General features: G+C 34.1%; 2 protein-coding genes across 7 annotated transcripts in view; one reads left to right on the forward strand and one right to left on the reverse strand.

The window, feature by feature from the left end:
• Nucleotides 1-1,220: 1,220 nt before the first annotated feature.
• On the forward strand, nucleotides 1,221-3,554 carry LOC149897280 (uncharacterized). Its single transcript, XM_090116591.1, has 5 exons — nucleotides 1,221-1,304; nucleotides 1,378-1,653; nucleotides 1,754-2,303; nucleotides 2,842-2,989; nucleotides 3,387-3,554. Exons 1-5 carry the CDS (start codon nucleotides 1,300-1,302, stop codon nucleotides 3,503-3,505), a joined length of 1,098 nt encoding a protein of 365 aa, XP_089972717.1. The 5' UTR covers nucleotides 1,221-1,299; the 3' UTR covers nucleotides 3,506-3,554.
• The window catches only part of LOC149897281 (uncharacterized), a 47,581-nt gene continuing 34,594 nt past the window's right edge, over nucleotides 3,358-16,344 (reverse strand). For 2 of the 6 annotated variants that reach the window (XM_090116585.1, XM_090116584.1), the window contains exons 2-15: nucleotides 15,860-15,939; nucleotides 14,699-14,743; nucleotides 14,140-14,384; nucleotides 13,715-13,918; nucleotides 12,265-12,346; nucleotides 11,752-11,856; nucleotides 10,373-10,506; nucleotides 9,570-9,710; nucleotides 9,054-9,173; nucleotides 8,383-8,557; nucleotides 7,145-7,255; nucleotides 6,517-6,591; nucleotides 5,504-5,668; nucleotides 3,358-4,685 (exon numbers count right to left, since the gene is read on the reverse strand). In XM_090116585.1, coding sequence (XP_089972711.1) covers nucleotides 4,648-4,685; nucleotides 5,504-5,668; nucleotides 6,517-6,591; nucleotides 7,145-7,255; nucleotides 8,383-8,557; nucleotides 9,054-9,173; nucleotides 9,570-9,710; nucleotides 10,373-10,506; nucleotides 11,752-11,856; nucleotides 12,265-12,346; nucleotides 13,715-13,918; nucleotides 14,140-14,384; nucleotides 14,699-14,743; nucleotides 15,860-15,926 — 1,707 coding nt within the window. In that variant the 5' untranslated portion in view covers nucleotides 15,927-15,939 and the 3' untranslated portion in view covers nucleotides 3,358-4,647. Of the gene's footprint in view, nucleotides 4,686-5,503; nucleotides 5,669-6,516; nucleotides 6,592-7,144; nucleotides 7,256-8,382; nucleotides 8,558-9,053; nucleotides 9,174-9,569; nucleotides 9,711-10,372; nucleotides 10,507-11,751; nucleotides 11,857-12,264; nucleotides 12,347-13,065; nucleotides 13,142-13,714; nucleotides 13,919-14,139; nucleotides 14,385-14,698; nucleotides 14,744-15,859; nucleotides 15,940-16,344 lie in introns of all 6 variants that reach the window. The other 4 variants (XM_090116587.1, XM_090116586.1, XM_090116589.1 and 1 more) reach the window with 4 other exon arrangements.

Genomic DNA, 16,344 nt, shown 5'->3' on the forward strand with positions numbered 1-16,344 from the left:
CAAAGATATTCTTATATCAAAACCGAATTCATGAAAAGATGGATGAAAACCAGTAAACACGAAGAAGTTTTCCTAGTAAACAACCGAGATTGGTTAGAAGGAACTTTCGAGATTCCGATAGAATCGGCTTCTCCTCAAGGTAGGCCAGCAAAATTTTTCGAAGGTTTAAGTGAGCGAAGCAAAAGAAGAAAAACGGAAGAAATTTGCGCGAATTTGGAGCATGACGTCATCATCCATGCCGCACAATCCGTTTTACAAAACACTGGGCAAAGGAATGCTTCAAAAGTTCTCAAAGAAATTACTAATTCACCGACACAAGCTAGCAAATATAGATCTGCCTATTCTAGAGGTAAAGTGAATAACGACGACGACATATTGTTACCTCCGCTGACGCCTCTGCAAGCACTTCAGATGTTTGTGGAAGCTGATCTTTCAAGACGGCAATATGAAATAATAAGAGCAACAAACCCAAAACATTTCCCTTGCTACGACTTGTTGTTAAAAGCGAAACAAGAACAAAGTATTCCTACCTGAAACTATAGAAATGTTGATGGCTGCCAAACCCAATGAGGATACAATTTACAAATACTTCTGGAGATAGCTAATAATAGTCTTTGAATTCTCTCAAAGTAAAATATGTGTTTAAGTAGTTTTACTTTAGTTTTACTTGATTGTAATACATATTTAAGATGTAGATATATGATATTTAAACATGTTTATGCTTGTAACTAATAATTCATAAGAGGTTTTTTTATTTCTTTGGTAATTTTAAAATAATATTTATTTTTGGTATTTTATCGATGTAAATATGTTGTATAATCAATAATTATATTTTTTTCGGATCAAAAAGGGTTTATTTTAATTTCCTATTGTACGTAGAGATATTTTCCAGAAAAAAATATTTTTGGCCGCCTAAATAATTGAAATCTACGTATGTGCGTTCCTTGTACCCGTACTAAGCGGTTCGATTCCACATTCTTCATTCGAACCGCAAGGGACTGGAACGCGCTTCCTGAATCTGTGTTCCCCCGTCCCCGACGAGTACAATATGGGGGTCTTCAAGCGAAGACTGAACCGGTACCTACTAGGGAAGCGCGTACCATCTTAGACCGCAGCTTTCCATCATATCAGGCGAGATTGTGGTCAAGCGCTTCCCTATCTATAGTAAACAAAAAAAAATCTATAGTCTGTGCTACAGTCTACACTGTGCAATATGTCTGTACTCTGTACTGTCAAGTGTCAACGTCAACGTGTCAACTTTCAATAAAAACTTCCCAAAAACATCAAATATTTTTCAAAATGTGGTATGTAAATAAATAATAGTGAAATAACACACATTATTCTTATCCCATTAATACGTAATTTAATGTATTTTAGCACGAAACTGCCTCAAGAATTTGTTAAATCCACAGAAGTCTTACCGTTCACAAAATATGGAGTTTCGACTTTGGAAGATTTTGAAAAAGCTGAAAAACAAATTCAGGATTTGGAATGGTTAAAACGAGCAGGACTCACAAATGACGAAATCAAACTTTACCAAGAAAATGAAGCTGGTCTTCTAGACCAACAGACTAAAATAGAGTCCAGGGTATTAGAAAATCAATTAGTTTTAGTTTATAGTAAAATTAAGAAATATCAACAGGACATAGAGAGGTAGGTAAAAATGAACTTCGGTAACAGTAAAATTCTTACACAGTTGTGCCTTTATTCAACTTTAATGAATAAGTTCATTAATATTTTTGAATTATTTAAGAGAGCAAAATGAGGAGCCATGTAAATCTAGTTCTGAAACCGTACAATCTACGCAACAACAGTCTACAACTTTTTACCCAGAGGGACATCCAATTCATGAATTGAAACAAATAGAACAAAGTTTATTTGGACATTTAAATAAAAATGATGAAGTCTTGCCCTTAACAAAACGGCGTAAAATATTACGAAGGTTAGAGAGGCGGAAAGAAAGAATAATATCACAGCAAAAGCAAATACCTCTTGAATCTATACCACATTCCTCAAACACAAATCCAGGAAGCCTTTGGGATGTGAGGGATACAACTGCAAGGGTTTTACAGCCAAAAGCAAAACCTCAAATAATTGGACCAAAACCAAAAACTCTATATACAATAAAAGATAATAAAATTGTGAGGTTGGAGCAGAAGGCACCAGATGAATTCCAGGCGGTAGACATTGTATTACCTCAGAATAGAGCTGAAGAAAGATTGTTAGAAGGAACCAAAATGAGTTTAGATGATATAAAGAAAATTGAAAGGTTCAAAGACTATAAACCAGGTGCACCTTCTAAGGTTTGTTGTATAAATAAATAAATAAATAAATAAATATTATAGGACATTATTACACAAATCGACCTAGTCCCACAGTAAGCTCAATTAAGGCTTGTGTTGTGGGTACTAGGCGACGATAAATATAATATTTAATAAATACATATATAGATAATAACACCCAGACCCAAGAACAAATAATTGAGTTCATCACACAAATATTTGCCCTGACCGGGGATCGAACCCGGGACCGTCGGCTCAGTAGGTAGTTACTTGACCACTGCGCCAACCGCGTGTATGTTTCTATAGATTATGGTTTTGTTTTATATTTACGTAAGTAATAAGTTTCTTGCAATTAAATTGCCTTACTAATAAAAAGTTAAACAATGGATAAATTTCTACCATAGCTTTGTCCTGCTCTTGCTCACATGTCAATCATCAAAACAAGACAGGTTATTGCAATAACTAGTCCATTGCAAAGCGAATGGGTAACATTTTATTAGTACGACCGTAAGTGCATATATGTATTATTTTCACTGAAATAAATTTCATGTAATTTCAGGTGTTATATCTCAAGAACATCGCTCCATCAGTCACAGAAGATAAGCTTGCAATATTATTTAATCAATTTCAGCTTGAAAATGGAAGCCCCATAGAAGTCAAACTTCTTAGTGGACGAATGAGGGGACAGGCTTTTGTCACATTTCAAAGTAATATGTTCTTATTTATACTTTACTAGCCTTCCGCCTGCTTTGTCTAAAACATATTAAATTTTATTATACCTTCCTCGAAAATCACTATCTATTACAAAAACCGCATTTAAATCCGTTTGCATAGTTTTAAAGATACATAGGGATATAGAGACAGAGAAAGCAACTTTGTTGTATACTATGTAGTTATTTGCTTTTTATGTGTGTATTATATTGAATATGTATAATATAATATGTATTATTGATGAGCAAATCAATTTTGAATATTCTTTATTAATAAAAAAGCTAGATAATTGCTGAGTGACATAAGCTATATTATTTTGTATGGATATTCTGTTTTAACATAGGCAAATAAATGAAAAATCAAGTTTTATAGTAAACATATTTATTTCTACAGGCGAAGACTTAGCGATACAAGCCCTTGATGAAGTAAACGGCACTATAATTTCCGGCCGACCAATCATAGTGCAGTTTGGCAGAAACAGTAACAGAGTACAAAATGAGGACAACAGATAATGTATAGGCATGTGCTTGTCTATGGCATTAAAATATTTATGCTAATGGATATCATTGTTTTATTTAATGACCCTATAGTTAATTATTATATGATATACATTTCAAAAAATTATAATACTATGGAAAAAATCAAATATCTAATGTTATAAAACACCAGTCTAAATTAGTTTATTTGTATTATAAAATACGTAAAAGAATGTTCATGGATTTTTTTTTGTCTCTAAATCCTAATTAATAGGAAAATAACTACAAAATTTATTTACAGCAATGTCCCATATTAACATAGCCCTTATTTTAGTACTTCTTTAAGACTAATTCTGTTTATTTGTTTCTATGTTAAGTAACTATCTATTGAATATAAACATACTTAATAATATACATAATCAACCTCACTACATTCCATTAATAATTAATTGATTAGTCCATTCAACCACACTAAATTAAAGAAATATTAAAAACTAACTTATTATAACAATAATCTTTTTATGAGAATTACTAAAATGTATACTTAATTCTAACCATATTTATTAAAAAGTAATATTGTAAACTAATTACCTATTTGACATACAAAAATATTAAAATCTTTGCATAATTCATGTAAAAACCTAAAGTAAGAGAGAAACTATTCCAAATAGAAAATCCCTAATACTTCTAAATATTATAATGTAATATGAATTTAATTTACATTCTTATAGTATAGCTAAATTGAAAGATTTGATAGTCACTAATGTTCAAGAAACTTAAAATTTCATTCTCCGACAGTTATGCAATTTAGATATATATTTACTGTTGATGAAAATACTATTGGAATTTAAATATAACAATTACAAGTGACCTTGTTCCCAAATATCTCTGCAAATTATTAATAAGGGCATTTTCCGTTTCCATACCAAAGGATTATGATAAACTTTAGCATAGACATGAACTTTGTAGGTAATTTTGTATGTCAAAATATAAATCATAACATTACAACCTTTGTCACCGAAAATCAAACAAAAAAAAAACACTACACTGTCACATCTGTCAATGTCAGATTTTATTCAATTTTTTTTTTCACACACAACTCCACCGAACTCTATTGTCTATGGCTCCTCCTTGGCGGAGGATTTGCGCCGTCGTTTGACGACGCGTTTTGGTGACAATCATTCGTTCTCCTTCTTGACTGGCGGTTCCTCAGCCGCTGGAATTAAATGTTATATTGATTATATTGGAATTGAAAAGTTTTTATAATATTGTTTTATTACGATACTTGAAAAGTTTTTATAATATTGTTTTATTACGGATTGTACTATTTCCATTAACTTACATTTAAAAACAATCTTTCAATAAGTTATAAAAAAAATACTACTTATACATAAAAATCTGTAAAAATAATAATTAAATTATTTGTGTTTTTATCATCTAATTTCCTTATATGTAAGTGGGTTCATTAGTTTATGAGATTGAGAGAATCCTTTCCCATATGAAAACATGCTTTAAAATCTTTCAAGTAGTTTATACCTACAGGTAATTGATGAATGAGATGTTTTTAGTAACAGATGAATATGACCCAATTTGTTTTGAAAAGAATGAGTGCTTAATGATAAATAATTTTCATCCATACTTATGTATTGTATAGAAAGAAGAAGAATGTACGCGCGCATACCTTTGTGTGTGTGTGTGTATGTGGTGTGTGCATAGTGTAGAAGGTTCAATTGTTACACCTAGCTTGAAATAGTAATTAATTTGTAATGAGGGCAAGAACACGTGCATGTTCTCGTTTCTGTGTGTATGTGATTGTGTATATGAGGGAGGGAAGTAGTCGATTCACAATTCACTCGCAGGTAACTTGCCGGGTAGCCGCCTTTCCTGATTGTAACCCTGTGTATGCATATGTATGTGTGTGTGCGCAAGTATAAAATTACGGCTGTATATAAATTTGAAATGTATTTGCACGCGAGAGAATTTCTTTGTGTGTGTGTGTGTGTGTGCATGTGTTGGACAGTACAGGGCACTCACGCTTCACGTCGTGGTGGTGGTGCGGCGCGTGGTGGTGCGGCGCGTAGTGCTCCGGCGCGGGCGGGAAGTAGTGCGGCGCGTAGCCAGCCGCGTAGCCGCCTGCGTAGCCCGCGTAGTAGCGGCCCGCGTAGCCGCCGTAGCCGCCCGCGCCCGACGGGTTAATAGCTACCGTGCGTTACCCCATGTATGAGACCCGAGCCACGTATTATGTACAAGTATTGTTACACCCGAACCACGTATATACAGAATTCAGATATGGAAGCTTCGATCTTTAAGGCAAACTAGATACACAAAATGAAAACTACCCTCAAAGATATTCCAGTGAAAAGAAACAAATGTAAAAGCAAAATCAAGCTTATTAACATTTCTTTTAAGTGTATTCTCTGACGGTTCTCTTGGGTTCTCTACACCAAGACAAATTAAATGTTATTTACATGGCAAAATGTTGGATTTACAATGCACCAAAACTCTTTTTTGTTGCTGTTTGTATATCTAGTTGTTATTTAAAATGATCGAAAGCTCGAAGTGAACCGATATGACACCCTAACCACATGTAAGATAAAAGACCCAAGACACAGTAAATTAAGATTTATGTGAACCAGAGCAATGAGACACATGTATGTGATGGAAATGCTTTCTGTTCAATAATTTATATGGGTCTCCATTTTATAATCGACTATTTCACATGAGACTCTAGTGCTAAGTATCACAAATAGCGATCATATTTGATGATTTCAAGTTTGACTTTTCACTTCGGTAATGAAAATTCACAATGTCTATTATGACGTCACCATACCATGTTAGTTTATATACAATCAAATAAATAGAAAAAGATCATGCTTTAAAACCTAGTTAACACTGAAAATAGTTGTTACCACATCATTTTTTAAACTGTGCTGAATAAAATAAATTGAACAGAAAATGTTATAGAGAAAATTTTCCTAAACCAAATTATTGTGATGGGTTATTTACTATGACATATAAATATTAAAATATAAATAATTATAATATACCTGGTGGGGGAGGTGGTCCACCGTGTGGGGGTGGTTGATGCGCAGGCGCATTTGGGTTTGGCGGCATCATCATTGCTGAAACGATTTTTCTTGCTTTATATTTATCGCCGGAAGATTATAAAAACAAATTAAACCGAACGATCGATTGAAATCGAATTCACGTAATGCGAGCTGTGCAAAAAATTGTACAAGGCAACATTTGCATACAATATAACGCATAAGTCTTCGTTAGATTACAATCCCACTCGCATATAAAATTGTCAACAGGCTGTTATTTTATCATGAATTTATGATACCTGATTGTAAAATTAAAAGATTTTAGAAATATCATCATAGTCATATATTTCAATTCTATAATTTTATTAGTTAAGAACTCATTAATATAAATTAAAACTATTATATCATTTTCATAATATATTGAATCTTCTTCATAAAATCAATTTTTATTTATTATATAAAAATAAGTCGGGTTTTCCTTCCTGACGCTATAACTCCAGAACGCACGAACCGATTTCCACGGTTTTGCATTCGTTGGAAAGGTTTCGGGCTCCGTGAGGTTTATAGCAAAGAAAAGGTGTCTCTGGTGCGGTTTGCTAGTTTATTATAAGTAAAACTATTATTCACTTACCGGGATGTGGCGGTGACGTCATATGCGCTTGCGGCGGCGCGGCGGGCGGACCGCTCGGCTCTTTGTTCTCCATTTTCACTTCTACTGGAGGTTCTTCCTTTTTGCGATCCGCTGAAATCCATACTAATATTATAAATGCGAAAGTAACTCTGTCTGTCTGTCTGTTACTCAATCACGCCTTAACTACTGAACCAATTTGCATGAAATTTGGTATAGAGATATTTTGATACCCGAGAAAGGACAAAGGCTACTTTTTAACCCGGGAAATAGGATAGGTTTTATCCCGGAAATCCCACGGCAACGGGAACTATGCGGGTTTTTCTTTGACTGCGCGGGCGAAGCTGCGAGTGGAAAGCTACTATGAAATATTTTATTGAAGTGAAACTTCTGTATCGGGGTTGGAAAAAAATGTAGTGTAACATTTTTTCGTAACGCGTAACATTTTTCCGTTACGCGCCATTTTTTTCTTATCCCTACCACGCGTGATTCGACGTATTTCTGTAAAGTTGTATATAGTAAATCATTTTTTGAAAAATAAGGTCACAAAGTTTCACTTCTTACGTGTGTACACTAGAACACGCACACATTTTTTTTTAATTTGCTTTTGCTATTATTTTACATAAAACATTTTAACGGCTATGAAAGTATTATTCTTCACTTCAACTACCTTGTGAATGTTTTTAAGGAATCCCATTTTAACTGAGTCCACCAACACCAAATTTTCTTATAGTTATTGATCTGAATTGTTAATAATTTCTTCGTTATTAAGCTATTGCTTAGCTTCTATCGCGGGCCTTGAGCGCGGGAATCGAGAAATTCCGTAACGAAAAAACCTCACGCTCCCCACTCCAACGGGCACGGAGGTGTGGTTTGAAGGCATAGCATGCAATAGCTTTACCGCGGCAGTCCCCGAGTGCCACACGTCTTTTTTTATAATGTATCTTACGAAACGTCTTAAACTTCCATCCACCAAGCCATCTCAGCCTACACTAAACTTTTTATTTTTTAACGTGATAACGTTTTTAAAATCGTTTTAGTCGGGTGACATGTTCAGAAACTTGTGTCACACCAAAACCTCACGAGCGCGATCGCAGGTATAACGAGAGAGAGACGGACCGATCTCCCGTCTCATCCCGAGCGCTGCCACCAATAACACGTTATCACGTAAACATCTCGATCGTAAACCTACTTTACAAACAACCAATTTTTTTTCAACTATTATTAACACAAAGGCTTACCATCATTCTCTTGCACGGGAGCATCAGGCACTTCCTTCTTCGGCTCCTTCAACTCAGTGGTCATATTATCGTCCATTTTGTTAACCTCCGTGGTTGATACTTTGTCCACTTGCGTGGGCGCATTTGGCCCGTTCGTCTCTTGTTTTATCGGTTGCGATTGTTCTATATTGCCCGGCTGGTATGAAATAATAGATATGTGATTGTTTAAATAGAAAAATTTGAGGAAATCTAAATATGTAATAGATATGGTTAGGATTATTTAGGATGTGTTTTATTGAAAAAATTCGAGGAAATCTAAATATCAAATAGATATTGTTGTGATTATTTAGGATGTATTTTATCTTTCAAAATAGTTCCTGGTTAGGAATATTGACTTTCAAGCATGCAGTTAGAATTTACATCAAAATCAGTTTCGGCACCTTGCCCAATTAAAAAATTTTGTTTCTTTTTTCTGGATCGAACCACATCTAAGACGGATAGATTTCAGAATAAAAAACACTCACTTCGCTTCCGCTAATTTTAAATTAATAGACTCGTTAGATGAAACGTTTTCTATATATGTTTAATCACTTTAAACATTTCAATTAAATAGCTCCCAACCTCGCCAAAGCAAGGAGTTTGTTTTATGTATAAATCTAATAATCATCAATAAATAATTATCAAACACAAACCTCATCCTTCCTGTCCCTCACAGCGGAGGGGTGTGCAGGGTTCACACCCCTACGCAACTGTTCCACCGCCCTTTCGACCATACGGCCGAATGTCTCCTCGTCTACTGCTGGCTTGCAGTGCTACAAGATATAATATTATATGGAAATGATGTAAACTACTAATATTTGAGAATTGTTGAATTAAATATGGAAACAGTAAAGTTCTGTCGATAAAATGAGTATGAGTAAAATAATGTGTAATATTTGTTTAAATTTTTCTATTTTGTTACTTAGAAAATTAAAAACAGCATCGCAGTTTAAAAGCCTATAACCAGAAATTGATAATTCTCAAATTTATATTACATATGAATAAAAATAATATGTAATGGTAAAAAATATTTCATTATACAATATGTATTTATGACGCATAAATAAAAAACTTAAACACGACGACAAAATTCATCAGCGCCGTTTAATCTCTTGATTAATGGATTGCCTAGGCTATTAATTAAATGACTGAAGGTGCGACATACAAACCTTCTTCAACTCCTCCTGGAATGTATCGCTGCTCTCAATGAACTTGCGTTTCTTCGCCTCAAACTTCTCTTCTATTTGCTGCAATTCGTCTTCCAGTTTTTTCTGATGCATTGTTAGTGATTGCACTTGTTTCTTTAGGATCTGTTATTGGAATAAGACAATTAATTTATGGACTTTTTTTTTTATTGTCGATAGGGAAGCGCTTGACCACAATCTCGCCTGATGTTAAGCTGAGATGTGTTCTAAGATGGTACGCGCTTCCCTAGAAGGTACCAGGCCCCCTAGACAAGTAGCTTTCTATTAGCGTAAAGTTAACTTTACGCTAATAGAAAGCCATTTGTCTAGGGGGGCTGTTCACTCTTCGCTTGAAGACCCCCATATTGTACTCGTCGGGGAACACAGATTCAGGAAGCGCGTTCCAGTCCCTCGCGGTTCGGATAAAAAACTTGATACTTATGCCAGAAATTGTATTCCGATTATATTTTATGATATTTAATATTTAATAGATAATCAATCAACTTTGATATTCAGTTTTATTTATCAGTTGATTGGCAATGTTGCAGGAACTTTGTAAAAATGTCAGTTAAAAAGCGTTATCAATATGCAGCAGTGCCAGTAACCCTTCAAGGTTTTGATATAATAAGAAATAAATGACGTTTTATTTGGATTTTAATAGAAAATAATTGAAAGTATGTAAGAAAAAATTTATAACAACATACACAAAAATAGCATTATAAATTTTAAAAACATAGATTATTGGTTGCTGTTTTAATTCATTTTACATAAATTATCAACATACACACCTGCATACGAGCGGTAGTGACCACAGATCGCACGTCAGGCACCACAGTGTCAGAGAATATTTCGTTTATGAGTCTGTGGTTGCGTAGATAGCGTGCGTATGCGACGTGCTTCACTGAAAGCCCTTCGTCTTGATCTGAAAATGTGTGTTTAATATAAATAAATAAAAAAGACGTGTGGCACTCGGGGACTGCCGCGGTAAAGCTATTGCATAGCATGCCTTCAAGCCACACCTCCGAGCCCGTCGGAGTGGGGAGCGTGAGGTATTTTCGTTACGGAATTTCTCGATTCGGTCCCCGCACTCAAGGCCCGCGATAGAAGCTATGCAATAGCTTAAAAAATCGAAACACTACATACTACAACAAAGTCGAGTCCCTCTGTCTGGTTATTTTTATGCTTAGTTCTTTAAAACTACGTAACGGATTTTGATGAGATATTTTTGAAGTGAAACTTCTTTAGGCGCGTTGTGAGTAAAATTTTAAGGTGGCGTCATGGCAATACCGTCACGTCATGGAGTAAGGCGAGCATTTTGTCAAATCTTGCAAAGAAGTTTCACTTCTGACGGCAAATACGCTCTTATTTAATGGTTAGAATGACAATTGACAGCCCGAGCGGGATGAGTGCCTTGTCTAATAATAATTATATTATTGGATATATTTTTCAAACTCAAACTCAAACATTCATTTATTCAATTAGGCTACTATTTAGTAGCACTTTCGAATCGTCATTACATAAGTATTTTTAACATTTACCACCGATTCGGAAAGCAGTATAAGAATCGGCAAGAAAAACTACTTTAAAACTACGTAACGGATTTTGATGAGATATTTTTGAAGTGAAACTTCTTTAGGCGCGTTGTGAGTAAAATTTTAAGGTCGCGTCATGGCAATTTCTTCACGTCATAGAGTAAGAGGATTTTGTCAAATCTTGCAAAGAAGTTTCACTTCTGACGGCACATTCTTATTTAATGGTTAGAATGACAGCCCGGGCGGGATGAGTGCCTTGTCTAATAATAATTATATTATTGGACTAGCGGTCCGCCCCGGCTTCGCCCGTGGTACCTACATGTTTACGTTTTTTTTTCATAAGAACCATCCTCGTGCTTCAAGGAATAGATTCCGCAGCGCACGCGATGACAGAATTTTTATTAAGGAATTTTTTACACCTTGGTTTACATTATTGCATTTTTGGTAAGGATCTCTAATTTTTTTGAAAATGCATTATAGCCTATGTTGCTCAGTGAAGATGCAGCTTTCTAATGGAGAAATAATTTTTGAAATCGGTCCATCAGTTTATGCGTGAAAACCATACATACATGCATACATAATTACAAACCTTTCCTCTTTATAATATTAAGTATAGAGTATAGATATATTCATACCTTCTTCGTCTTCAGCAGGTTGTATATCAATTCGTCTGTCTTGCTGTTGCTGCTCCTTTTGCGAACTGCCTTTCTTACTTGAGCTTTCTTCTTCTAAGTTACCAACTAGATGACAAGTTTTTTAATTTAGATATAAAAATACGACAAACACTTCTAGAATTGTAGTTAATTAACCAAATTAAAATAATCAAGTAAAAAGTTCTTTTTTTGTAGTTTGAAATATGACTGTTGAATAAATTTTAATTCTATAATGAACTTGAAATAATTGTAAATATTAATCCATCAGGCCCCAGAATCACAGACACAATAGAAAATCTACTGTGTCGTGGCCCGATCGGGCCGTTCGGTGCTCAATGGGTTAAATATTGTACTTAAATATGCAAAAATCGCAAATAGCAAAACACCTAATTCAATTATAATTATCAATCAAAATAGTTGCTTAAATTGTCTGTGCAATACTTTATATGTTCTCTAGTCTATAATTTTTACATACAAAAGATGATGTCAACTTACCAACAGCCTTATTCTTAGCAGCCACATACGCCAAGTACGCCGGCGAGTTATGATACGCCTTCAGGCTTTTCTCGTATTCCGACTAACCGATGCAATGATCCCGTGTGCATTAGTTATGAGTGTATGTGCATGGAAAAAATTCGTATGTGCGTGTTAGTCACGTACCTATCGGCTATAGTGATTTCGGTGAAATGGGTTGTGGAACTTGATGTTGAAAATTGAAAATACGTTTCGAACGAGTCATTTGACATTGCTAGATGAAGATTCTTTTGTAGTCAAAGTTTTTTTTTTAAATTACTGTTTTTAAGCTGATTCATAATTAAATCTAATGAGTTCTACTCATCGCATGCCATTCATTTTAAATTTTAAAATACAAAAAGGAAATTTTTATTAATTTTTTTGAAAAATTATTGTCTTCAAGTTCACAAAAATAAATGAATTTTTATTTATTTACTGTTAGTGCATGTTACTCACTGTTTAATTGTTTATTATTTTACCAGAAAAGGGTCCATGTTTATTACAATAACATTATATTTACGTTCTTTTGATATCATTTTGCAAAAGTACACGATTTTTTCAATTACGTTTTATAAAAGACTATATCCAATGAAGTTACGACCCTAGCCGAAGTACTATGAACTCGTAATGATCGAATTTCCTAGCAAAATAAACTCTACGCATTACACCATAAGGTTTATAATTCATAAAACTAGATGGATACACAAACAAGCGTGATGTGAATACGGTGGTACACAAATTTGATCCCTGCGTTATACCATTAGGGTTCAATTTAAATTGTACCTCTGTTTTTATGTGCGAGCCATTGTATGTATGCCGGGGAAGATTGGTACGCTTTCAACATTTCTGTGTACTGCGCCTATGCCCAAATAAAAATTATTGTGAACTTTATATCTATATTACTGTTATTATTTGGCTCCAATCATGTTCAGTATTTTCAAGTTACAAAAAAAATATTTTTTGGTAATTATGCAATAGATTAACTCAGTTTTTAGCAGATTTTTGAAATATCTATCATCAGTAGAAAGCTGCATTATTTCTCAGAGGAATTAAGGGCAGCTGCTAGTCACAATACGAAGCAAATAATTTGTTACATACAAGCTTCAACATTATCTTGATTCTATATTCATGTTCAAATAGATTCAGTTGTTTTCGAGTAAAAATGTAGCAACAAAATTTTACTTTAATAAGGGCCGATTTTTCAATGCTTGGATAAAACTTATCCGTCCAATAATATATTACACAATAATATTAAAATGTCACGTAAACTGTCAAATACGAGCAATTATAATACGTTTTTAAAATGGTAGTTTTATACATTATTCCACGAATAAGTTTTATCCAAGCATTGAAAAATCGGCCCTTAATAAATTGAATATTAACTTAATAAATTGAATATTTTCTTTATAATCCAAATACATATATACAATACCTTCTCAGCTTCATATTCATCGACAAACGCATACTTCTCCGACTGCGGCAGGTCCCTCCACATGCCTCCTATAATCCTGCCAATCTCCCATAGCTTTAGATCTGGGTTAGCCGCCTTTACACTGTCCCACACTCGCCGAGAATATCTCATGTATGGCATCAATGGCTTTTCTGGTGGCTTCGGTGGCTTTGGGAGTCCGGCAATCTGGAATATTTGAAATAAAAATGTATTTTCATTAGGTAGGTTCCATGGTGTCATATTTTTTAGATTGTTTTGCTCTAAATTAAAATAAATATGAAATTACTTAACTACTCTTGAGATTGATCACTTGATTGATAGATATGGAATTCTATGGCTAACGTTAAACTCTCGTCAATGACATTATTTTCATTAACAAGATAAAAATATATAACACTTTCACTTACTCCGCCAGATCCCTTGCCGATCTTCTGCGGTTGGAAGCCGGGATGCGAGTGCACAGTGGACACAAAGGGGCTAGTCTTATCGTCCTTGCCGGCCTGCGCGGCCCCCCCCGAGCCCGAGGTGGACCGCCTCGCGCTCTCTGCACCAAAACGCTGTTGTTGCCACCCATACCCTGGGTGGCCCATCGGCCCACCCTGGTATTGTGGGTGGTACTGGTAATTATGGTGCGGCGGTGCATTCATACCGCCTTCAAGCCAAGCAGCGCGGCAATACAATGAAAGAAAAAACAAAAAGCGTAAGGGACAGGACGGGAACGGGCGCGGCAAAATAATAAAACGTATGCAATTCAATCTAAACGAATTAGTGCGGTGGAGGTAGCGAAAATATTTTAGTAGGCTAGAACAACAGTGATTGCGAGATATGATCGGAAAACGGAAATGTGATAATTGTTTATTATAAAAAAAATAGGTAGGTACATAAAAAAATCCCCAAAGTCACCTAGAATCCAAAGTGTGAGTGACAAATTTTGAATAAAATAAATAAATCACATTGTGGCATTACCTTTCATCATACCGAAACTCATTGGGGCCCCCGCAATCATGTAGTCTGTTTCAACATAACATAACATGTAACAAAACCAACATAAAAGAATAAGTCTATGCGTAAAGAATAAAAAAGAAAGATTCGGTTACAGATGCACAATCGTTCCGAAATGAAAGCAGAGAGAATGCGTCATGCTTCTCAGGATATGTAAGAGTTAGATACCAGCATTAAGGTTGCATCCATAAAATATGATATTACATTCAATCTATGTGTGCCTTAACTATTTTATAAGTATTCAACAGAGAATGAACTTTAAAATTAAAAAATGTGAAACAAACCATTAAAAAAGTGGTCCTATGAGCGACTAATAAAATAAAATGTATTTTGGATATGTTTAGCATAAATAATATAATATTTCCAGTTTATTTTTCATACTTTTTGAATAAACAAATCTCATACTAAATAGGATGAGGACTTTAAGACGTAAGTAAATTAAAATAAAATTTCACATGCTCAATAGTTTTCAAAAGCTCCCTAAGCTTAGTATGAGAAATTTAAAATTGTAATCAGCCATAATTATCAGTTTCAGGTTTTTAATTTTTCAATTTATGAATTTGTTTAACATAAATATTTTACAATTAAAATATTTATACATATTTATGATTGCAGTTCCCAAAACTTTACTAATAATATAAAGCTGAACAGAATAATCTCAGAAACTACTCGATTACTTTATCTTTGAGCACATAATACCCGAGTGCAATCGGCTATCTGCAGCTCATCATTTCAAATTAATAAAAATGAGCTGATAAAAAAAATACATACTAAATACTTTCATTGCAATAGTTTTCATCAACAATAAATCCTACCTGAAAAACTATTTCAGTTAGTTTTTAAATAATAACTTGTTTGTTGCTTATCTAATTTAAAAGAAAATAACTATTTTTAAAATACATACATAACACTACACAATGCATATACATATTTTATGGATGATTGAAGTACTTTACCATACAAGCCTTTGGTCAGGTTTTGTACTTTGCATGTTAACTATGTTAGTATCTAACAACAATCTATACAACTCAAAATAAATTCTATGCTTTTGCAATTTGGCATTCTAGTTATATCTATCTATAGTTTTAAATATTGTATATTTATTAAAAATAAAGGAATACAAACGCGGGTTGTTTTGTGGACTTGGCATCGACATTGATGCGTTTTGTTTATAACTGCTGGGTGTTGCCATAACACATTACACACTGAAAAGAAACATGTAAGCTTCAGTTTCACTAACATTAACTTTAGAATCGTTATTTGATTGAAAAGGAAATTCCATCTCAACTTTGGAACAGTCTACTGTCTAACAGACAATAACCAGATAATTGGCAAATGCTTTGGCAAATATCACTCGCAATCTAGGCTTAATTATAACGGAGCTAAGATTAGAAATTATCAATGAAACAAAAAGGCTTATTCCAGTAGTCTGAAGTAAAAACATGTCGCCAGTCGCTATGATAGATTTGTTAGAACACGAATTTCTCTATTTTGATACAAATTTACAGTAAGGCGAGAATATTAACTGCTTAATGTTTTTAAAATAATGATAATATCTCGATTCTTTTACACTGGAATAGAATAGAACAAGAACGGTTGCAAAAGAGAGG

This window comes from Colias eurytheme, chromosome 26, assembly GCF_061535395.1.
Source record: "Colias eurytheme isolate Ceu_HAF_F1 chromosome 26, ilColEury1 Martin Lab GWU primary, whole genome shotgun sequence".
Lineage (NCBI taxonomy): Eukaryota > Metazoa > Arthropoda > Insecta > Lepidoptera > Pieridae > Colias > Colias eurytheme.